This window comes from Pelobates fuscus, chromosome 6 (assembly GCF_036172605.1).
Source record: "Pelobates fuscus isolate aPelFus1 chromosome 6, aPelFus1.pri, whole genome shotgun sequence".
Taxonomy (NCBI): domain Eukaryota; kingdom Metazoa; phylum Chordata; class Amphibia; order Anura; family Pelobatidae; genus Pelobates; species Pelobates fuscus.
The window spans coordinates 50,424,944-50,451,219 of NC_086322.1; the positions used below are offsets into that span (position 1 = coordinate 50,424,944).

At 38.1% G+C, this 26,276-nt stretch overlaps 1 protein-coding gene across 2 annotated transcripts; it reads left to right on the plus strand.

Annotated features, from left to right (window-relative positions):
- Positions 1-668: 668 nt before the first annotated feature.
- On the plus strand, positions 669-25,762 carry NICOL1 (NELL2 interacting cell ontogeny regulator 1). 2 transcript variants are annotated; one of them, XM_063457678.1, is made up of 4 exons: positions 669-804; positions 21,336-21,485; positions 22,437-22,525; positions 23,110-25,762. In XM_063457678.1, the coding sequence occupies exons 2-4, from the start codon at positions 21,362-21,364 to the stop codon at positions 23,179-23,181; spliced, it is 285 nt and encodes a 94-aa protein (XP_063313748.1). In that variant the 5' UTR covers positions 669-804; positions 21,336-21,361; the 3' UTR covers positions 23,182-25,762. The 2 variants fall into 2 exon arrangements, with proteins under 2 accessions (XP_063313748.1, XP_063313749.1); XM_063457679.1 differs by having other exon boundaries at positions 669-797.
- The last annotated feature ends 514 nt before the right edge of the window (positions 25,763-26,276 follow it).

Consider the following 26,276-nt stretch of genomic DNA (forward strand, 5'->3'; position numbering starts at 1 on the left):
GTCAGTGAGGGTGTTGTAGGTTAGCGGTTTCAATTGGATCACAGTGAAACGCTGAAGTTGTCGTGGTGCTTGGAGTAACCCTTTAAGAGAACAAAGCCAGGATTATAACGGACCAGAAAGTTTCTGGGGAACATGTTGAGTGGGCTTTAGGAGCACAACTCAAGGGTCAGGAAACACTCAGCAACAACTACTCATTCAACTGTAACAGCACATAAATAAAGCATCCAGTGGAATGCACATTTTTACGTCTTATAGTATGAGATGAACCATGGACGGCCATGCTGATCCCTATCTGCGGCAGGACTTCAACTATGATGCTCAGCCATACCTTCTGAGTATCAATGGAATAGGACTTCTGCTGTAACTGAGGTAGTAGACATGTACTGTGAGATAAGTGCAATTCAACTCCCATTACGGTCAGCCAGCACGCTGTCTCAGCCTCCTCATATTAAACTAATTTCTGCTCGTTTTAAAATCCTAAAAAAAAAAAGCCTGTCACTAATCCCTAATCCACTCTAGTTTTATGTTTTAATCATGATTCCTTATCTTTTTTTTCTTTCAACTAAATGTAAATCTCTGGTACTACCCCTCCTCCACCCCCTCCCCACTTCAACATGTCAGTTGTCTACGGAGCACCATTGCAGCAAGTACTCTGTTGCCATGACTGATTGCCATAGCAACAAGCATCACCTAATTCACTGCTGCACTGAAAGCTCTTGCTCACAAATGCTGTTCTGCTATCAGTTCGAAGCAGCCATTTCTGACACCAACGAGACAAAAGAAAAACAGAGACCAAGGTATCAGGTATAATGCATGCTGTTTGTTACTACAATAATGCTATTCACTTAAAAAGTTCCAATTAATACAATTATGCAATTATGGTATAATTATATATATATCTATATAAAAATGTGAGTGTGTACTGAACATTATATTGAGATATGATAGGTACAATGTTTAATTCCCTATAATATATGCAATACTTAATATTTAGAATGACTAAACATCAGCATAGAATGTTGTGTCTACAGCATGTTAAGAACATAGTGTTTCGAATCATTAAAATCCTCTGGTCTCCATGCATGACATGGTTTTGTTTCCTGCTGATACTGCGAATAGATCAGTAGACATTGCAGGATTCCTGCTGATTGCTGAAGATAGACGTTATTTGGTAGCTGTCCGAGATGATACTTCCCTCCTTTTCGAATGTGATGGAGGTCAGGGCTGATAATTGCTGAGAGGATTAATCTGAGAATTTCTGCAGGGACTGGCATTAAGCTGGGATTGTCACAGCTCTGACACTGCAGAAAGCCTTCTCGCTGCTTTGCTGCAGTGGGCACCATACCCATTAAAAGAGGGTATTAAATGTGGTGCGGCAGTGAAAGCAGTTAATTAAATAAAAATGAAGATGCGTTGAGACCGTGTCTGTTTTAAGACTGCAAGCTGGCTATCAAGTTGTCAGAGCTAAGCTCTAATTACTAGGTTTTAATTAGGAAAATTAGTTATTTTTATTGTATATATAATGTATAAATCAATCGAAACCAGCTATGCAAACAGTGAGCTCTGTGTATAAAATGTTTAGTCATTCTCTGACTATCACGCCACTTATTACTTCTATATATAAAATGATCTCTCCAGAATCTGCTCCCTACGCATGATAGGTGTAGTTTATGTATCACTTGTGTTTGGAGTTATAGCCATGACTTGGCACAGTGATTATTATTTCATGATCACTGCTCTTACTGCTCCCATCCCACCACCAGTGACACATATTTCTCTTCACCCACAAGGCCATTTGGAAAACGTTTGGTTCCATGTTATGTCACTACCTTGATCCTCTGTCGTGTTACAAAAAACCTTTAATGCACATTGCACATTCCTTGCGTTGGATTAGCCGAAATAGCTACAGGCCTCAGTATCTCCCTTAAATTATGTCCATTTAAGGGCCTTGCTAAGATGGATCAAACATCTATAGATCAAACATATATATATATATTTTTGGTCGTATTTATTTCAAAAGAGAAATCAGTTACACTATTTCAACTTTCTGCCCAGCTTAAAGTAAAGCAGTCCTGTTCTGATTTTTATTCTTTCAGTTTTCTAATTTAATAATTATATTTCCCTTTGCCTTAATTGTGTTGTTTTTATCTTTACTTCATTGTGCCGAATCTCTATATCTCGTTGCAGCCAATTAGTTCTACTCTGCCCATAAGGTCTGCTCTTTTTGAAATTTGATTGGCAGCTAAAACAGAGCCTTGCTTAAGATCCACCCATTGTCAAGCTTTGTCAACTTGACTGCTATGTATAAGGAAACAAGTCCCTACTTTTCCTTATGTTTTTTTTTGAGATCTCAGCAAAAATATAAAGATATTCAGACACATGGAACCATATAGAATCTTATTAGATAACGTTTATTTTTTGGGTGATAGAACGCCTTTATATGTTCTTAAAATAATTGTAAACCAAACAGGAACCTCTCACTCAATTCATGTCTTTATAATATTGCCATTATCAAGATTATATTTTTCTTATGATGAGGCTCACATATGCCGGAATATGTGAGATTAACTTTGTGCCTTTTCTTAAAATGACTTCTTAGTTACATAGTTACATAGTTAGATAGCTGAAAAGAGACTTGCGTCCATCAAGTTCAGCCTTCCTCACACCTGTTTTTTGCTGTTGATCCAAAAGGCAAAAAAAAAACAAAAAACAAAAAAAAAACCCAGTTTGAAGCACAATTTTGCAACAAGCTAGGACAAAAAATTCCTTCTTGACCTCAGAATGGCAGTCAGATTTATCCTTGAATCAAGCAGTTATTACCCTACATTGAAAGATTATATCCTTGAATATTCTGTCTTTGCAAGTATGCATCTAGTAACTGTTTGAACATCTGTATGGACTCTGATAAAACCACTTCTTCAGGCAGAGAATTCCACATCCTGATTGTTCTTACAGTAAAAAAACCTTTCCTTTGCCTTAGACGAAATTTTCTTTCTTCCAGTCTAAACGCATGGCCTCGTGTCCTATGTAAAGTCCGGTTTGTGAATAGATTTCCACACAATGGTTTGTATTGGCCCCGAATATATTTGTATAATGTTATCATATCCCCTCTCAGGCGACGTTTTTCTAAACTAAATAGGTTTAAATTTGTTAACCTTTCTTCATAGCTGATATGTTCCATTCCTTTTATTAATTTTGTAGCCCGCCTCTGCACTTTTTCTAGTGCCATGATATGCTTCTTTAGAACAGGTGACCAAAATTGCACAGCATATTCAATATGTGGTCTTACCAGTGATTTATAGAGAGGCAAAATGATATTCTCGTCCCGAGAATGAATGCCCTTTTTCATGCATGACAATACCTTACTGGCCTTGGCCACTGCTGATTGACATTGCACATTGTTGCATAGTTTGTTGTCTATAACAATTCCCAAGTCCTTTTCGTGTGTTGTTATCCCTAATTCACTTCCATTAAGGGTATACGTTGCTTGTGTATTCTTTACGCCGAAGTGCATAACTTTGCATTTTTCAACATTAAATTTCATCTGCCATTTGAGTGCCCAGTCCTCCAGTCTATCTAAATCCTTCTGCAGCAAAGTAATATCTTGCTCACATTGTATTATTTTACAAAGTTTTGTGTCATCTGCAAACACTGAAACATGACTTTCAATGCTGTCTTCAAGATCATTTATAAAAATGTTAAATAGAAGGGGTCCCAGAACAGACCCCTGAGGGACACCACTTGCCACCTCTGTCCAGCTTGAAAATTTACCATTAACGACAACTCTTTGTATTCTGTTTTTAAGCCAATGTTCTACCCAAGAACAAGCATTTTCATCGAGACCGATTTCCTTGAGTTTGAACACTAATCTTTTGTGTGGAACTGTATCAAATGCCTTGGCAAAATCCAAATAGATCACATCCACTGCAACACCCTGATCTATACTTCTACTTACTTCTTCATAGAACGCAATCAAGTTAGTTTGACATGACCTGTGCTTCATAAAACCGTGCTGATTTTTGCTGATAACCATATTCTTCTCAAGGAATTCTTGAATATTATCCCTTAATAACCTTTCAAATATTTTACCAGCCACAGAAGTTAAGCTCACAGGTCTATAATTTCCAGGCAAGGATTTTGAACCCTTTTTGAATATAGGAACCACATCTGCCTTCCTCCAATCCTCCGGAACACTTCCTGAAAGAAAAGAATCTTGAAAGATTAAAAACAGAGGTTCACTTATTTCTACACTTAGTTCCTTAAGTTAGGGTTAGTTCCTTAAGTTAGGGTTAGAAGTCACTTTTTACTATTGTCATATTGCGCAGATAATTGTTTCGCTATAGATGACACAAAGGAGCTCAATGAGATTTTGAAGGGGATTGTATTACCCTTTGAGCTAGAATAATGCTTCTCTTTAATTAGTCATCTGTGATGGTTTATTCATTAAACTGGGATTTGTGAAGACCTAACAAGGTTCCAAAAGAGCAAAATAGCTGTATCGTGATAACTGTTCCAAATCATTTATTATTCGCAACATTAATATTCATAAAATACCAACATGAAAGTATATATTGGTACTAATGTTTAGTTTCAATTTTTCTATTTTTTCTGCCTATCGTGAAAACTAAAGTTCATTTTTACGGATTTGATTTTTATTGAAGCACATCAAAAGCATTACTGAATTGCTATTCAGACTTACATTTCAAACTATTTTTCTATTCTGTTATATCTGTTGCACTTTGATTAATATTTTCCGTCTTCCGGGGATGTAATTATTTTGCATGAATAGGGAGCAGACAGTTTCTAAGCTGCTCGGATGTAGTTCATTTGGTTATTTGTTGATAGGAATATGTGGCCTGCAGTTTTAATACTATGATGTATACATTTAATCTGTAAACGCAGTAGGTTATGTCGGTAGATTATGGTTTTTAGATTTTTGTACTGTATTTTAAAATGAGCAAAATAAGCATTTTTGTTTTAACAAAGATACACATTTTAGAATTTTCCATATACATATATAATTTGGCAATAATAATTCTAATGGTGTACCAGCTGATCCTATAGTTGGTTGTTAAATGGGCTCTTGAATTATCAATTGACATTACTTCTGCAGGACTCCCTACAGTTCCTTTTTTGGCAGGACAGGAAATGGCTGGGTCTTGACCTGCTGTCCCGCCATCTGCAGACACCAGGGAACTGTTTTCAGGCAACAAAGTGCGAATGCATTATTAGATAAACCTGCACTGTGTGGCGGGCACTAGGACCATGCAGAAAGTGATTCAGCAGCATTCCATGCTTGGGGGTCATCAGAGACTGGTGATGTCCCCTCAGGCCCCGCTGAGCCAAAGGGATCTCCTGATATTTAAGTTTTTGTCTTTTATTTTAATTAAAAGACAAATTGTCCCTTGGTAAGTGGGGAACTGACCCGTTGGGTGCTCAAAGGGGCCCACTGTGCCATCCCATGCAGTCTCCCCTCTGTAATGACTCAGGCATGAACCTCCGTCTGGTGTGGACTATAAGTACCTGTGCTTTTATCCAAATTACCACCGGAACGCTCTTACACTCCTGAGAAGATGCAGACCTCAGGCTGCCAGCTACCTTTCTCTGGCTTTACTAAGTACACTACACCACCAGGGATCCAATTTTTTCCACTACCTTCAAGGTAACAACAGGGAGGTTAGAATTAATACAACAGGGAGGTTAGAATTAAACTACTGTTTTAAATACACAAACACAATGCAACCCCATATACACCTATACACACACTACAGCCCCCATAAACATAAACACACACTACATCTCCTAGTACATGTGTAATGCACCCCCTATACATATATACATTATATACATATATACATTATTTCTTTATTTTCAATGGGAGGGTGATGCTAGAAATTGCTGCTCCATGCAAAACACCGTTTTTGATTGGAGCAACCCCTTAAAATTAAAGCTGGCCTTGTTTGGGAACCCTGCAGGTGTAGAGTGATGACTCAGTGCTGGGCAGTGTGCTCATATCTGTGTGAGAGCCACACAAGCAAAGAGTAGAAGAGTAGAAGGAGTTTGAAGGGAGAGGTGGCAAATGCATCCTTGCCTGTGTAGCCAAAACTCCTTTCACTGGGAAGCTTTTAAGTCTTGGAGGACTAATGTTTATGGTAATAGAGAAGACAGTACAAGATTGAGTGTTCACATATTGTTGGCCTGTTGTTTAGCCTGAGAAAATTATATTTTGCACCACCGATGGGAGTGGATAAATTGTAGATGCTCTTCTCATTGTGGACCCATGCCCATAACACATGGAAAGGTAGTCCAGAAATTGATTTCCAAGAACACCTAAGGGCATGTAGTTCACAAACAATGGCTTATGGTGACATTACAGCTGTTTGTGGACTTCCAACCCTGCATCAACTGTATACGTTCTCCTGTCCTAGAATTTCAACACTCACTGTCCTTGTATAGCTACCCTCCTGCCACATAAATAGACTCAATTCTTTAAATGGAAGCTGAGATGGAACATTGCTTAATAAGAGTAATAAAAACATGTTAAAACCGGAATGGGCACATGACAGCCATAGCTGCCTTGCCGTCTACTGTTCTTGGGTGCATGGTTCCTTAGTGCCCCTTGATGTTGAGTAGCAGACAAACCTTTTATTTAATTACTGTTGCATATAGCTTCACTCTTGTATCGCATTGATTTTCATCCTAGATTTTGTATGTTAATTATATAATTGTATATTAAAAAGAAAATCTATAGGCAAGAACGGGGGGAAAAAACCCTACACAAATTAATATAAACAATATTAAAGATATTAATTATAATATCCACATGAATGAATTTTGAATCCTAGAACACCTTTCCGGTGTGCACTGTCTGTTAAAGTGCTAACAGTGCCTTTGTTTCTACATTTCAACATCCTTTCTGTTTCTACTCGACCTTTGCAATGCTCTTGACAATATCATCCTCAATCTTTCTCCTCACGGCTCATCAACTCGCCCATCTCTTTTGTCAGCTCCTCATCATCTCTGTACGCTGACAATCAATAAATGTACCTATGTGCATTTGGACTCGAGCCAGCACGCCTCTCGCTATGCTGCCAGAATACACTGTGAAAATGGTTGGCGTGCTTTCTCTGATTCTGTCTATATATACCTAACAGCATCAAACCAAAACAAGGCATTAAAATGCATCCAAGTAGAAGTACATAATACGTCTAATGTTTAATACCCTTACCACTTGACTGGCATCCTAATAACTAATTGTTTTATTTTATTTCGATCTTTGGGTATACAATAAAATGATAGTTTATTTAACAGTGAGCTTTCCTAATGATGCTACTTTAGCCTATATTGTTCTCTTCAGATGTCAAGTAAGAACTCAACGAAATGATTAAGTCCCTATGAGTATACGAGCCCAGTAGCTTCTCATTGGAACATGGAACGTCTAGTAGCCTTCCTTTTGACATTAACCCTTCACTCTCAGTTTGGTTTGATTTTGCACGACAGTGCAAGGCATAATGAATCTCATTGGAATAAATACTATTCACATTATTTCTGGTCAGCCTAGTCCCATGTTTATTAGAGAATGATTTTACATTATTATTATAAAGGAGTCAGCGATGTCCTATGACACCGATGCCCACTTTTAGCCAAGCAATTGTATTTACTATCTGTGGACATTATTAACTAATGTGATTGTGAGGGCGGGGCCGGACCGCCGAGCTGGACGGTCGCACTCGACACCAGCTCCTGCAAACTAGGCCCAGATTGGCACCAAACCTGCAATTTTGGGCCGAAAACCGTCCAGCACCGGTGGCCCTCAGCGGGCAGAGAGCCCTGGATCTAGGGAGAGGCCGGCCGAACGGGCTTCAGTCCCCAGGAGGAGGGTTCCTCATCGGCACCTCAAGGCCTACTCAGGCGGTGGGAGGGGTAGACGGCCACTGCCCCACTAACTGCCGATCAGCGCTCAGCCATGAGTCGGACCTGCTGGGAACTGGCCCCAAACCCCCCCCCTTGGACCGGGGGGGTGATCCCGGTCCGCACCCTCAGGACCCGAACACCTCGACGCACAGTAACTGGGCCGCAAAGACCCGCAACCCAAGCACTGCAATCAAAATGGCGGAGGCCATGTGCGATGGCACAAAGCCTGCATACACCATCGAACCCAAACAAGTTACTCACCTCCGCTGTGGCTGGAATCTAGGAGGCCTTCTTCCTCCTCTGGGCACAGTACAGGACGACGCACTGATCCACCGGCTGCCCGCAACCGCTACTACACAGCGGGGCCTGCCGACACGTGGTGAAGCAGCAGTCAAGCACTCACACAAATCCCTGCTGCCGAGAAGCGTATCACATGCTGCAAACACCCTGCAGAGTACCAGCCTAGTGAACAGCACCCAGCGATTGGAGGCAGACCGGGCACCCTGGTACGCCAAACCCGTGGCTGTCAGAGATCTACACACCACAGGCTCCGAACACACGTGGCACCTCCTGAGCAGGGACTTTCCTTCAGCAGAGGACTCTAAATTGCGAGCAGTACGCATTCACCCCCAAAAAGGCATCGGATGAATCACCTCAAGAAGGGGACTTAATGTTAGGCAAAGAACCCAATGTTCCCTACCAGATGAACTCCCACGACTGCATTTGCCTCCAGACTGGTCAGATACTGGCAGTACATTGGGATATTCTTGTACTCATCTGTTTCAACTATTATTTCTATCATAGTCTCTCTTTCCTTGTTTTAATTGTTATTAAGGGACTCATACCTGTGTAGTACGAATCGCCTGGGGGGGCCTCTCATAAGTCCGCACAGTCTCTACTTACAATTCAGTGCTAACATATGTATCACCCATAATCTAACTAAAGGTTAAAGCATGTCATAACTACCCTAGTTTACCTATCTTATAATAGAATGACATGCATTTACCAATCTTGTAATCGCATAGTCAGCCAGTATAGCCTGATTATTACAATCTGTTGTTTTATCGTTCTACTTAATATAACCAAAAAAAAAAAAAATGTGCATGTTTTCTCACTGCCTCACTGCTTACAAGCTATGTATTTTATCCCCTGTCACAAGCTGTTGGGGCGTGACAAGTCGCATGTAATTATCTGCACTTCAAAAATAAAGAACTAATGTGATTGTTAGATTCTGGTATCATTTGGGGAATCTACACTCTTAAATACTAACATAAGAATTACAAATACCCACAAAGTGTTATTTACCCTTGTACATTAATTTTCTATCTTGTTAAATGTACTACAAGATGCTTTTGAGATAATCTCCAGTTATACCATCAACCATCATTATTTCTGAAAATTAGAAATTAATCATTAATACAAAAACTGTCTCTTTGAATACAGGCAGTCTTGCGATGTTGTATTTTCCAGGGAATTATATCTGACCTTTTATTCTGCTGAGTTGCTTGTGACACCTTTTTAGTAGAATATTTAATAGAACATTTAATAGAACATCGCATCAGCCTAGGGCAGGGGTAGGCAACCTTCGGCATTCTAGATGTTGTGGACTACATCTCCCATAATGCTTTGAAACACATAATGGCAGATGTGGCAGATGTAGTCCACAACATCTGGAGTGCCGAAGGTTGCCTACCCCTGGCCTAGGGACATATTGTGTTTGAAGCTAAAAAAAAACTGCAAAGAAATCCACCCACTCTATTATTTAGTAAAATCTCCTTATCATTTTTTAGTGATTTTGTTTCTTAATCCCGCTGTTCATTATTTAATCCTCTTTAATATTTAATAATGCATGCTGCTCTCCAGTCGTCTATGCTAGAGTGTTTGGGCACTGTGACATGGACTGCAAAAGGAACATATGTTTATGTATATAAATGACCATTTTCCTCTATAATATTATACAACTCTTAGCTCTTCTGCAGCTGTAGGGTAGGGTGTCTGCTAGCTGAGAATTATCATACTCAACGGTTGTAATAAATCAGAACTACCAAAAATCCCATATTGGTGTAAGAGCGCCTTCACAGAGCTCATACATACGTAAGCCTTGGAGTCTGGCACAGCAATATTTTGTTGAACAGGTCAGTAATGCTGGTCCAATTGCAAGACAGGGAATTCAGACTCAATCGTGTGTGCTAAACGTCATGCTTTATTGATATTATTTTAACATAAAGAAAGTTCATATTGACACAGTGAGTAGAGGGGTCACAAAGGAACGAGGTGCTAACGCATTTCACAGCATTCAAGGCACTTCCTCAGAGACCTGCATTCTAGCCAGGCACAGCTTATATAAGTGAAGTAAATGTAACAAAATACAACCAAATTAATCCAAAAAAACATTGAGTACAGAGTATCAATCAATAACAGGCTGTCCTCTCCAAGCTAGATGAAATATGACATGCAAACTATCAACAAGGAAACCAAGCCAGTTAGAATGGAAAAGGTATAAAACTGTTACCTGAAGTCTGATACAATTTAAAGAGTGCAGTGTACTAAGAAATAAAGGGCAGAGATACCAAGCTGTTAAAAGGAATACTATGTAAAAATGTTGCTCAATGTCTAATTCAACGTGAAGCGTGGAAAGAGCAATCCAGGAAGATACTTAGGAAACAGAAAATAAAATAGAAGTATAGCACAATAAAAAGAAAGTATAAACTAATGCAAAAAAAATCTAATTATGGAATTCAAATCCCACTCTTAGTTTAGGCCTTGGGCTATTGCACAATTATTCCAATAGATTTTTCTGGACATTACCAGCCCTGATAGGGGTTATAGATCTCACAATACCCTAAAAGGAAAAATAGCTAATAGTTCCTCCAATACAGTGGTGCAAATGTTGAGCGACTGGAGATTTATCATTTATATTCTCCACGTCCAATATGTGCGCTCTAATTCATGCCTTCAATTCGCATTGGGTTTCTCCCACATTTTAAGAAAGTGATAAGGCTTAGGAATATTTAATGAGGTTGGTTAGGAATATAAGTTATTTTTGTTTTTTAATACTTTACCTACTGGAGCTCTGCATGTGGACTTAAATTTATTTGCAACTTTCTACAAGGTGCTTTACAAACATCTTTTTGTATAAAACAAAATAAAAGTCGCTGTCATGCCCCCAACAATGTGTGCCCATTCTATCTATACATTGTGATTGTGCTATATTTTACCTTGAATACATCATGTAACTTTGTGATATAAGGCGTTCTCAATGTATACGGGAGCCGTCATATTAAATACTGATTAAACCAGATTAGGAATCAATCTATAGCACTGACAGTTGGTGTCAGATTGCAAAAATGACACATAGCCATTTTATTTAAAGCGTTGTTCAAAACATAATAACCACTATAGCACGCTGTAGTGGTTATAAGTAATGCCAGGATTATCCAGGTCTTGTTCCCCGGTAATAGGACAAACTATTTAACAAGGTTTATAGTATTTGACTGTGTGGTTAATAAATCAACCCCAGTCTATAGGTGGAGCGCTCAAAAGTGAAATAACTCACCCCCCTCTTTTAGGCCGTGTAGATAACCTAGAGCAGGGGATGAGAAAGAATAATATCGTGTGATATGTTAAAATTAATGATAGAGTGGTAAAGAAAGATATGGATCCACTCACATGGTTCTGAGCCTTATCTGGATAGGCTCAGATCACTTTTGCAGGCGTGTTTGGGATAACACGAAACCTTACACTGGAGGAATGGTAACGCTGTTCCTTTAAGAGACAAAAAAAACAAAAATTTGGTGCAGCATGTAAAGATGTTGCAGTATAGGTGACAGGATACAGTGAACTGCTCACCTGATACAGAGCCTAAATTCTGGCTCTGAGTATATGGACGTATGTGTCTATGTGGGGACACAAAACCCTCTAGGTGGATGTAGGAATGGTACCGTTGTTCCTTTAAAAGACAAAAAAACACATTTGGTGCAGCATGTACAGATAATGCAGTGTAGGTGACAGGATACAGTGAACTGCTCACCTGATTCAGAGCCTGGACCCTGGCTCTGAGTATATAAGCATATGTGTCTATAAGGGGACACAAAACCCCGTGGGTGAATGGCTGGAGCACAAGTAGTTTCTTCACCAGGAGGAGGTTAGTAAAAAAGGTAATTTATTAAATAAAAAACTAGTATAAGTAAAATAGTAAAAAACAATGAATATACTAAGTCCTCAGTCCTGTGGGTTGTCCGATTTATTTAACAAGGTTTGCCCTCTTACCTGGGTTCCGGCCAGGCTCTGAGCCTGCTAACTTATCTGCTGATGCATTCTTCTGCAGAGCTTCAAAGCCAGACGTCGATCCAACCACCATTCATTGGCCACTGACCAATCTCAGCCACGAGGCAAAATAACTAAATTGCACAGAATTGACATTAGCCAGCCCATAACTCTTGTTCCGTGTTGGCTTATTTCTCCCCCAAGGTGAAGTTACACCTCTGGCAGTTAAAGAGTTAAACTCCATGTGTGCAGCGTTTCAAAGAGAAATGCTGCTTATACAGACTCCAGGCACCATTATTACTTCAATCACTGAAGTGGTCATAGTGCTTGGAGTAAGACTTTAAGTTCTCATGAGAGAAACATCATTTAAAGTGCAAAAAACGGTACTTACCAGATTTTCTTCCATTGACTGTTGGGGGATCAGGAATAATACTGTTCACATGCAGGTATGCCACAACAGATGAAAGATACCAATCTTTGCAATCTTTTCTTGAAGTGTCTAATTTTTCCCCCTATTAACATCACCAAAATGTTTGGCTTTGTGATGTCACTTATTCTGATTTGGAAAAATCGGATTCTTCTACATGATAACGTAGCAGATGTTATTGATCAGTGCACTATGCGTTACAGGCAAACCTAAATATCTTTGCAGTATTGCTCCTGCCTTGTGCAGTTTTTAAAAAATCGATGTGAAACTAACTTGTGCTGTCAGTCATTTTATTAAAATGATAGAAAATGTATATTTAGAGGTTGTTACCACTGCTCTAACCAGAAGAACCAGCGTCTAAACACAATAAAGTCCGCAGGATTCTTCCAGTACTCACCAAGGTAACTGCTGATGCAAGCATAAATGTTTGTGTGCAGTCATCTGTTGCAATAATATAATTAAAATATCTGTAAGGCAAGCGTATCAGCAGGTTTGACTAATTATGTTTATACTGAATGTAGGTCCATGCCCTAAATGAATAAAATGCCATTAATCCCCTAAAAACCAATGAAAGTCTCACCCACTAGAACAACCAGTTCTTTGAGGATCCTATTCCAAAATGGAAGGTCCCACTCAATTAATGACTGTAGGCCTGTATGGAGCATCGAAAGATAATCCAGGCTGGAATAAGATATTTATGGAGCAGAGAGTGATGATGGCAAAGGGTAACATTTGGTTCTAGAAAGGTTAATAAAATGATGTACTACCACTAAGTACAATATATTCCAGGTGAACAAAGAAAAGTGTCTTGTGTTAGATTTAATTATTTCTGAACGCTCACATAGCTAAAGCCCCCAGATTGTTTATTAGCAAGCCTCGAGATGAGGAGCATTTGGTGAATTTGCTAATTTCCAAGGTTATTTACTAAAAACAGACATTATCAGGGATTAACCAATTAAATTGACATTTTAGCTCAGCTTTGTTTCCAGCTGCTCAGCTATTTTGGAATAATCTTTGAAATTCTCCGTCAGTTTCCACCAATTCCCAGCTTAGTCATTCAAGGGGCCTACATTGACCCAAGATTCAGGATTGACTGCGTTCCCAGTAAATTCCCACCTTTTAAAATCTGTGAAGTACTACTGCATCTCTCATTAAATGGTATACATGAGAAAATGCCCTTCGTTGTATTATATGGAAAGCGTGGAGTGCTGTGCATTAGTTTGGACTATTTTTAGAGTATAATTGGAGACATCCTTACTGCAATATCAGTGGCAGCTATACCGAGCAATGAATCATTGGAATTTTACATTTCCTACACAAATCTCTAATTCATGGTCCTTTACGGAACATAAGCAAATGTGCACACAGGCTTTGCAAAGAGCATATTGTATTGTATATAGGGTGCAGTCCAACTATCTTCTGGAGTTCTCCCACTTGTCTGATCCTTTACTGGAGGGTGGGTTGAATTACTTGTGATGTGTAAAGAGTAGGAATGAGGCCCATACCTCCATTACAGCTGTACCAGAGCATAGAGAAGGCATAGAACCCCATATTTCCTCCCCCTCTATCACATACAGCACAGGACAATGACAGTGATGATGGAGTCAGTTGGCAAATGATAAAATATGGCTACAGCCAGGAGAGCTATAGTTAAGGGGGCATGGTGAAGAAAAACTGTTGATTAGATTGGAGGAAGAACATGGAATATGGAACAGGATATGCTTGGGGTAACTGAGGATGGAAAGTATGATTATCAGAAGATGACAGATAGAGCATCTGTTGAGAACTAGGGTTATAGATAGAAATGTAGATATGAGGACTGGTGAATTGATGCTGGTCTGGTAGAATATGAATTGTGGGATGGGACATTAAACAGTGGTCTGCCGGCAAAATGAGTGGCTTGAAATGAGGAGAGCTGTGATAGACAGAGCTGTAGATGAGATGAGGAGATGGAAAGCGTTGGAGTCTAGATGGGGTTGGTAGGAATTGAGTGTGTATGGTCTGGATATAATAGTGTAGGTGAAATTGGTGGCTTGAAAAATGGGAATTTAAGACAAGATCAGCTGTCCACCTCCACTCAAATACTGAATATCTGATATCTATGCAAAGGGCAACAGAGAACCCTGAACGTGCCTTTTATGATCTAGCATTAGAGTAAATAGATAGAAAGATAAAAAAGATTAGCCATGAGCTTACAATCTTAAAGAGAAAACCAATAATGTCCGACATGTTTGAGGAACATCACGGAAACATTTAGGAGGTAACTAGATATACTTTGGGGTAGTCTACAGTGGTCTGACTCTAATTGGAAGAGGTTTCATCTTACTTACTTGAGAGCCTCAAGGGAGATAATAATGTAAAAACATAAGTCATGACATTAAAAAGATAAAAAAAACTAAATTCATTTTTTTCTCGTTATGCATTATCTAGTTATTCTGGCATTGAATTTAGATACCAGGACATTGAATTAACTATTTAAACCTATTAAACTCAAAATATTAATAAATAAATATTTTAAATATGTTTTACAGATTTAAACAAAAGTTGCACTATAATGAACATTTTGTAAAAAAAAAAAATCATAAACATTCCTAATGGAAGCTAAAATAGTCCTGTAATTAATTAATTAATTAATTAATTGATTTCTAGATAAAAAATAGACATAAAAAGTAAGCATATTTTTTCCAATCACCTGCGGTGCTGTAACATTCCCTGATTTAATTGTATATTAATACATTTGCCCACCTGTTCTGCTTTAATTTAAATAAATTGTTGCATATTCGCTGAGACTCCTAATTAAATCACTTATTTTATGGGGTGGTTTTTTTTTCTTTTTTTCTTGTGACTTCTTAAAAGCCTGCTTTTCTTACTGTAACACTGGGATTATTGACTGCACTGTGCTCTATCTTGCTTTATCCATGAAACCATGAACTTGCTAATAGATTTATGCGCATCTCTCAGCACCAAATGGGTAATTACTGTGGCCACAGAAGTGAAAGATTTATCTTTGACTTGTTAATACAATTCACAAGGAATGCACTTTGTCAAAATTGGCATTTTATCTTTGCGGAGATAAGATGTTTCAATTTAAAGCCCTGTCATCTTACTCTTAATGTCTTTCAAAGTGATCTGCTTTATTCAGTAATGAAATAGGACTTGCCTTAAAGGGACACTACACACACCCTAAATGTGTAAAGAGTAAGTCCTCTTTTTTTTTTCATTTTTATGATTTTACAAAAATTGCAGTTGTCAACAGAAATTGGTACTTTTATAAATTAAAGGATCACTCCTCTCTGATTATAAATAAAACCTAAAATCACTATTTATTAGCTATACCCCCAACTAATACATGCATGCATTTTTACTGCATGTAGTCATTGGGGTTATATCTTAAAAAAAATAAAAAAAAAATAAAAAGCTTGACAAAGCTGCAGTTCTTCTGACTGCATCCTTAGCACACCCTCCCCTTCTTCTCCAGAAGAGACTTCAGTCTGTACCAGGGAAATGGCCAGCCACACGTTTCTCATTGTTGGGTGGAGGGCAGGAAGGATGCCAGAGGAGGAAGTTGCAGAGATTTTTTCAGTGAAGGACAGAGGATGGATTGCAAGAATGCAGGCGACGAGCAGTGGAATATCGTGGCAATATGGAGCTTGGCAAAGGAAAGTGGAGCTTGCCTCAAGCTTCACGCTTAGTCAAGGTTTGTCAAGAGTAAGGGAAAATACAAAAGACATAGTAGTCTGTAGTTTGCCCTGTGTATTTTACAAGAGGTAGATCAGAAAGGAAGAAAAGAAAGCTAGATTTGAAAAGAGGAGGAATCGGTTTAAGAAAGGTACGTTTGACTTGAGAGAGCCATTTCCTCCCCTCTATTCCCTGTATGCTTTCTCTATCCTGACGGCCAGGTTTGAGGCACCCCGTTTTAGGAAATATATATAAAGAGGTGGGTAATTCTACATTTAATTTTATTTTTAAAACCTCAGAAATACATATTAATTACATATAGGGACAAGTACACATAACATTAAAATGCTGGAAGTGACAGCTGTCCCTTTAATTTCTTGTGTTTAATCAATTTTCTTCATTTCTTTTTTTTCATCCCACAATGCGCTACATGTAGCTCAAGTGCTGGCTGATCTGATTATGATTGCAGCCATCAATCAAGTACCATAGCAGGAATCAGAGGTGTAACTAGAAACCACAGGGCCCCGGTGCGAAAAGTGCCCTGGAACCCCCCCATGCATCGCCCCCCTCCCACCCGATTTGTATAACACGGTCAGATACATACACAGACACACATGCTAATACACAGACACACAGAATGACACACATTCAGATACACAGAATGACACTTCTACAGATACAAACACTGACACACATGTGGATACACAGACACATTTACAGACAGACACGCATGGGGGCACAGATACACATATAGACATACAGACACATATGCAGAAAAACAGATACACATACAGACACACAGACACATACAGACAGATACACATATAGACATACAGACACATATGCAGAAAAACAGATACACATACAGACACACAGACACATACAGACAGATATACATATAGACGCGCATGCAGATATACAGACACACTCAATGACAAACATTCAGATACACACACAGACAAACAGATACCCATTCAGACACACAGATACACATACAGACACACAGATATACAGACACATACACGCAGACAGACATACACACATTGGGCTCCTGCAATGCGGCTCCCGCGGTCCCCAATGCAGCCCCGGAGTCGACAGGACGGCCAGGCCCCCTGGAGTGACGGGCCTGACTGCAGTAGTTCCACCAGTGGCAGGTGTAGTTAATTGCCAATCTGTTATCGCACCAGGAAAGTGAAACCCATGATTCGAAATAACCCCTACATGTTAGCATTAAGAGGAAAGAAAAACATGAGATTCTGCAAACTGACAGGAGCCCACACAGCACTAAACCAAACACTATCTTCCTTTCTTGTGTTTTCTTTGAAAGAAGTCTGATTCTATATTATACAGCAAAGCATTTGTATTCTGTGCAGTAAGCAGATCAGTGCTTCCTAGTACTGAGATAAAGGAGAATACACTGTAGAATTTGCTATGTGAATTCCATGACAAGCGTTTGCAGGTTTATACGCAATACATCTGAAGGATAATGCAGCTCTAACAATGTGTTTTGAAGACAACGAGTTTATCATCATCTCTCAAAAGAGGTGTTTGTACTACTAATGTCAGAAATGTAAAAAAAAAATCAGCTGTTTTAGTGGGAACTTAATTGGAAATTTTAGACCAAAACAACTTAATTGGAAATATCCCGCACTCGGCTGGATTTTCTGCTCCACTGTTTGAAAGTGTGCTAATCTTTTGTCGTTACTCTACAATAAACTGTTTAGTGACAAACACTCCAAATGTAGGATTCATTAGTTATTCACCAAAGCCATCCGAACTGGAAATAAATATCTGGGTTGGAAAATTGGACATTTCTTTCAGATTGGTTATTTTGGCATATATTTTTTCATATTTTTGAAATCCCATGAATTCCCCCAAACTAACTGTTTATTTAGTGAATAACCTTGAATGTGTGTAATAACGATATTGACAATTTTAAATCTTTCGCTCTTTGTATCTATTTACCCTTAATAGATCTTATAATTCTAAAGATTTGCACAGTTTTACCATCACCATGATGGTGAATTTTTACGCCAATCTTTCCAATAAAAACACGAACAAATTCTAATCTTTTTTAACTGGTTAATTCGCTTTTCTTTTTCCATCATTAGGTTTCGGTAAAGACAATAATTTATTGTTATCCATATTCTGGCATTTATTTGCACTAAAATACAATCTTATGCTATCACTCCACCTTGTGGGCCAGTGATTAATACAGTTGATTATCCACTAGAAAAGTGTAGTCTATATGTAGGGGATTTATAAAAAAATTAGAGAAATAGTGAGTGGGCAATTGGCCACCTGCTCCCCGGTTCCACCTTGACAAGAACAAGCTTTTATGCTCATCCAGTCTTTAGCTCAGCAGTGTGGAAAAAACAGAGCTCCCTATCAGATTCTACCATCTGCAAGGCTAAGCAAGGGCAAATCCATTACAATGAAAGACATCTGAATAAAAGGGGGAGCAGCAGCAATAGCAATTAAATAAAAATAAAAATGATCCCAAACACTGCTTTATTGGTGCAATACATTAGCTGCTAGTCTTTGTCTTGGGACTGCGGTGGTGGCTCATGGCTAAGGTGTTCAACTCTCAAAAGCGTTAACACTACTGTTGATGGTTAATTAAGGAACAGATCCCCTACTAAACCTCAATTCTGTCTTGGAATTAGTAAGTGATATTGTTGATGGTGAGTTTGTTTTCTTATTACATTAAATTAGGAATCTGAATGATTGACAACTGTGTAAACTAACACAACTTTATTCAGCAAAATGGATTGGTGCTTATTATATTACTTATATTACTGTAACATTATTCTGTTTGACTTTAAGAAACATTGCACAGCGCTCAAAGACTTGCAAAGCATACACTGGACTGCACATGCAGAAAAAATATCAAATAAAAAAAGGATTGTTTCCCCCCTAACAATTAAATGAAAAAAAAAAAGCACTAAATAAGTTGTCCTACATTGGTGTCAATATAGTAGCTTTGAATTAATATCAATTTTGGTCTCCCCATCTATTTTATATAGATGCTTAAAATTAATTATTGTCTAGATGTGGCTCTTCTGATGATGCACTTTACTCGAAGCCAGGGAACTCTTGATCTATAAATAGTATATGTATACAATGGACGGCAACTCTGTTAAATATGTTGTATGTTTGCTTTATATTTTTGCAATTACATAATAAAAAAAATATATATATAGATATAAAAAAACAAAAAACCTGTCAAAGTGTAAATCGTTCATTCCCATTTGGAGTTAAGTGACACTGACCCTTCATTAACCATAAACAACAGTGTCACACTAGAAAGAATGAAGTTATGAGGTTAATGAAGTTATCTCTAATATTCATAGTTTGTGTCATTATGGGAGTAGCTAGGAACTTCTTTTCTTTTTTAATAAATAACACACACCACAAAAAAAAGGTTTTTCTTTCTACAGTTAACAGAAAAACAACTTTTAATGTAAGTTGGTGTTACATGGCAGAGGCAAGGAGTGCAACACTGCACCAGACAAAGCCAACAGTGTCACACAGGTGTCTCACTAACTCTGTGATTGCCAATATGGGAGTTTCTGGGCAAGTGGAATAATTTTCTTATTTTGTTTCCACTTACAACACCCCCAGAAAAGGATTTTCTTTCTAGAAACGATTAACAATAAAGACAGCTTTTAGCAACTGTATATTGTTAACCTAGTCTCACACTAGGATCAATGAATTAATGTCAATCACCTATCTCCCACTGAAAGTTGTTTTAAGTGCCACTGACTGCTAGCTAGTTAGGTAGATCCAGCTGTACCTTAAAACTAGACTCACACTAGTATCAATTTAACAATGGAAATGTCATATTTCCCATTCAAAAGTTGTTAACATGCCACTACAAACAGTAGCTATACCGCTAGCTAGATACAGTATTACCTTAAACCTAATCTCACACTAGGATAAGTGACAAAGGCAATCTACTATCTCCCACTCAAAGCTGTTTCAAATGTCTTTTATTTACCACCTCTTGATTGGACAGGAGATTCAGCCCACACGACTGGGCAGATCTCTTGTACATCATGACAAACTAAGCTGCTTATTTGCCCCACACCAAAAAAACAATCCTCTTCTTAATCTCATCTCCCTTTTTTCCGGTGCCAGGAACAGCACTCCGAGTCAAAAATAAAAACGAGCATGTACGGGCTTGCGCTAGTCTGTTCCCCTGAGATTCAGGTGTGACACAGCTTGTAAATTGAAATTTCAGCCAATTATCCCTAGTTTGACCGCATTGCCGCTTGGCACAAAACAAAGCTCCAACTCTAATTATTATTAAAAGCTGCTTGGTTTCCCCGAAAAATATAAGTACAGTATGGTGCGAAATGAGAAAAAGCAAGTCAATCATGAGGGTACTAACCTTAAAGATTCTTAATCATAAGTTTAATATGCATAATTTCATCCCAATATTCTGTTTTTCCATCCCGTATAACTATACAATTATTGTTAGATTTTACATTCCCAGCTTTAATGACTTATGTTCGGTGTTGGACACCATAGCCCCGTCATAAGTATTATAGAAATTCGTCAGTTGGCACCATGAACCACCACTGCCAAACTGTTACCAACTTTATGAAATGAATTGTATATCAGTGAAAAGGATCATCAAATTGTTGTTGGGTAGAGTTCATGCTGGGGGCAAGCGCCCCCCACTTGTCAAATAACAAAGCCTATGGATATCAAAATTTGCTATATTTATTTATGTAAAATCCAAAATCACTTATTCCTATTTGTTTGAAATGCACAACTTTAATCAGAAATATCTGGCTTTACTTACAAGCATTTGATGCATTGTCTCTGTTTACCTGCATTTGTCTTAGGGACTTACTGTTTATTTCTTAGTATGGCCAATGACCTTTTAAACTAAAACGCTCAACCTTATTATAAAGGTCAGTAAGGGGTTCCATTATTATTGGTGTTTATAGCAAAGGGAACAGCTGTGCTGTACTCTGTATCTCCACTGTTTACAACATGAATCATTCTATTTTTTTTTTTATATATATATATTTTTTTCCAGGGCACTGAGACTATAGACACTGTGCCATGTCTTACAGAAGCACAACACGATGCATTTACTCCACTCTTCTATTGATGCTGACAATTGGACTACCATTTATGAAGCTGGTCCTTGCCGATGAGCCCTCTGGCACTACTATTCCTCCAGAAAGTACGTACATGGACATTTCATTGCAGCATGATAAATCACAGCATCACAGATAAGGCCAGGGAGAATGCCTACAGAGTGTGCTCTGTGTGTAGTGGCGTGTTTTGTGATAATGATCTTGTGTTATCATTACAGTATTATATGAACATCATTATCTCACTTACTTGAGGTTCCTGTATCGCTCTGCCTGGTTAAAACGTAAATTCATGTTATCTCTATAACAGAAACATTTTACAGTGTAAGTCACATTATCTACATATCAAAAACATAGTTCTTATTATCTATATAGCAAAAACATAGCACAGCATAATTCACACTATCTATAAAGGAACAATCTAATACAGCATTATTATATTATCTATATAGCAAGTAGCTGTTCCTTATCGTAGCACAATCATGGTATGTTGGGCTCTAGAGCAGTCTCTGAGACCATATACCAAGGTATATCTTCAAAATATATCTAATTTTCACTGAATTTACACATTGTTGACATGTATGAAATATGCTGTTTATTCATTGCATTTTAAAAAAAAATAAAAAATAAAAAATTAAACAACCATAAATTAAAAGAAAGTAGGAAAGTTGACATAGAAATTACTGTCTGAAATTTCTCGGTCTGTACCTAGGCATTCATATGAAGTCAGTGTCCGGCTCAGGTTGGGTTTCTGTGGGATGCTGTTCAGGAACTGTCGAATTTGTTCGTATTTCATCAAACAAATAATGTATTCTATACAGCCAGATTATCAAGTTCCCAACAGGAAATTTTAATACAATAAATGTATATATTTCATATTTTAAGCTTTAGCCTCCTTCCCCCTTCTGTGGCTAGCTATCCCCAAATGTCTAGCTACCTACTCTATAATATACCATGTTTCTACCCTCTCCCTCTATATGGTAGTACGTAAGTGTATGTTTTATAAGGTACATTGAATAAACATATTGTTTGTTGCCTAGGCCGACCATGTGTGGACTGTCATGCCTTTGAATTCATGCAGAGGGCGCTGCAAGACCTGAAAAAAACAGCATATAACTTAGACTCAAGGGTATGTATCATAGATAAAACTTTTTGTTTTGTTTTTTGTACACATGAGTGTCATTATTTGAAAACCTGCCATTTTCATTTCTTAAAGTAACACTCCAAGCACCATAACCACTACAGTGCGCAATATTGGTTATAGTGCCAGGAATACCCTGGCATTTCCAATGTAAGGGGTTTAGACTAGTTTGACTTCTTACCTGTGATCTTCTGGGGCTGCTCCCAACATCCACTACTTCCTACAGAGAGCCAGAAGATCTCTATATCTGAGCTAAGCCTAGCATTGCAGGGCCTAGCTCATTGTCTGAGGGTGATCAGCTCATATTCTAATATTTTGAGATGCATTTTTCTTCGGATATCCCTATTTATACATTACGTGTTTTTGCTTTTGCAACTACTGACTGACACTGTGCACTGCTGTGTAAATCCATCTCATTTATATCACTTGTATTTATAAGGAAACTGTACAGATGAATTTAGTGAGCAATCCATACATTGCATATTTCAGTTGCCAAGAACGTTCCCTAAAAATATAGTAACAACATTTTGTTAGTTTTTTAAATTATTTTAATTTTTTTTTTATTATTTTAGACGGAGACCCTTCTGCTGAAAGTGGAACGAAGGACACTGTGTGACTGCATTTCTGCCGAGGGTCTCAGCTGATGATAAGAGTACCAGGAAAAGGATGATCACACATCCCTTGCGCTGCTGGAGAGGATTGTCATGTGTTGCTTTACAACGTGTAGCAGGTCCCTCTGGCAGCATAAGGGGTTAAGCACCAACCATATAATGATTCCAGATTACACATGACAAACAGCATATCAACTCAACACCGAAATGTGCATGTGTGCAAGAAGGCATTGGGTGGAAGGGATTCTTTATTCCGAATACGATTTGTTTTTTTTGTTTTTTTTTAATTGTTTTCTTGATATTATATTAGACAGATTGCAATATAATTTGATTTTATAAAAAAAAAAATAATGATTCGCATTAGAGTGAAGTCAACTCTTTTTTGTGCACTTTAAAAGTAACAACGGACATAAAGCAACATGTACAGTATGTCTTTGGGTGGCACTGACTTGAATTGACATGAATTTAATTATTTTTTTGCAGCTATTGGAAAACTGGAGATTGTTACATTGTGTTGCAGCTAGTGTAACCTTTGCAGCTTGTAAATAACACTATGTACACATTTTTACGCCAGTTCACTTACATTAAAAGTACACAAAAGACTGTATGCTGTAAGAAAAAAACAAAAAGACAAAAAAAAAAAAAAATCTTTTTTTTTTTTTAAATATTGGCACAGTGCTGTTGAATTTGTAATTTTTATTGTAATGATTTAAAAGGGTTACTCCAGTCACCTTAACCATTTGTGCTTCCAGAAGTGGTTATGGTGGTAGGAATCTGTATGTGCAGATACAGAGCAGACAGCAGTTTTGTGCAGGGAGCTACTTGCACCCCTGGGACATGTGACTTAGGCAGCCTGGAACTCTGTCTGGTGCTGCCTAAAGTGAGATCTGTGCAAAAATGATGTCTGTCGTCAGCACGCACTGCATGCCGGTGACAGGCGGATTTAACTTCTACCATAGCAGCAGCGCTATGAACGTGCCTGCAAAAGGAAGCTTCAAAGTCCCCTTCACTCCCTCCTGCACCCCCTCATATCCCTCCCATCCCTCCCATCGCTCCCTGCCTCCTCCATTTAGAACTTTTGACATATATATATATATATATATATAAAGTCCTCTCTAGATCTCTACTTCTTATCTACCCAACTCAGTGCACATGCACTGGGAGCCAGGGAAAACAGTCCAATCAAATGCTTCTCATAGAGAAGCATCTGATTGGACATAAGATGACGTGGCACGATGTCATATGGGGCGAAGAACCGAGCAAGGAGGACCTTGCCTGGCATAGGATTAAAAATATATTTAAAGATTATGTAATAATTTTCTTTTACTTTAAATAGGGGGGCTAATTAATAGTGGCCAATAGGGTATAATAAAGCTATAAAAGGATTATGGAGAAAAGGGTTATAGTAACTCTTAAAGATTAGTATTATTTTCTAATTCCCTAAATCCTTTTCCAAATGTAACACCTATATGAGTTGGGGCAATGCATTGCTCTCCCATAAGCGATTCCAAGACGTTCATCCACAATTACAAGTTGGGCAGCATGCATTGATCCTGTGATTAGTTCCCCTGCCAACTCAAGGCAACAAAGAGCCAGCTCAGAATAATTAAAGGCATACTGTCATAATTGTTTTTATTATTATTCAAAATGAAATGCGTTACATGTATTATATCCTCTGTGTGTATTCTTTGTAATCCATGCACACAAGTAAATACCTCTGTACAGTGAGTATAAAACTTATTCTTATCACCATCTTTAAGTCCTCTTTGACTGGTAGCTTAGCTTGCCCGGACAAAAGTCTTGCAGGTATTCAAGAGCTAGGTTACATTGATGAATCATCACGCCAAGTACCAGGAATCTCAACAATGCACTCATGAATGGTTTGTGACCCTGAAATTTTAAGTTGGTTTAAGTGTAACTTCTGACCAAGAGAACGAAAGATTGCTGCCCCTATTATTATTATTATTATTTTATTATTTATATAGCGCCATCAAATTCCGTAGCGCTGTAAAATGGGAGAGCCAATGTAAGTTAGGGGATACATAGTAACGAGTTATTAACTGATGTATGTTCCTTGCAAAATAATACACAATGAAGCAATACAGGATATAATATTTTATTTTGCAGTAATAATAAAATTGATTACAGTTTCCTTTCAGCCTACACGAGGGAAACTTACCTCCCTCTTGGTGGAGCCAATTTATTGTAATCTGAGGCCTAAAATAATGTTGAGTGAGATTAAACTCAAGCAAAGCCAGGAAATGTTATGTTTGCAAAGTGGCTAGTGAATTCACCAAGAGCTTCTATTTGGACAATAGCCAAGTATACTTAAGAAATATTCCAATTTTATCCAATGCCACTCTAAATGGGGCTAAAATAAATCTTAACTTAAAAAGCATCTAGTGAATCACCTCCAAATTGTAAGTAAATTTCATATTGACTCCTAACAATTGGCTTAAAAAATTGATGCCAGGCAGGAGAAGGTGCATCATTTGTGTCATTAAAATGATATACATTTTCAACATATATTTTAAAATTGAATAGATGCTGCAATTGTTTTATGTTTTTTTTGACTAATGGGAATATGCAACAAATAAAAAAAATGTATGCGTTATTGAAAGATTGCTATTTGAAATATAAGTCTCTGTGCTGTGTGTTACTCACATCGCGACCCTAGAGATTGCTGAGAAATTCTATACCCACCCCCCAAAAAATATAGAATGACGGAACCCAGTTTCATTGGACAAAGGACAAATAGCATTTTAAAACCAGACAGTAGGCGTGACAGTATATTTCAAAATATATACTCAAATGCCTTTTTAAAAAGTATTTGTACCAAATCTGTGGAAATATTGGAGAAGCTAATTTCCAGATATTTGTATAATCTGTAAACTATATCTGCATGTTGTCTATAACATCAAGAAGAGTAAATAGAACATAGATCCCAACATCGGGAAGTTTGACATTGAGAGTGGTCTACCGGAGAGGAGGCATTGCCACCGATGCTCCTCTCATCACTGGAGATAATGGACAGGCACACCATGTAAAGAGGTGTGTCTGCCCACTGAAGGGGCCTGTCTGGCCATACTCCAACCGGCAGAACTTTGTCGAGAATGCAGCAGAAACAC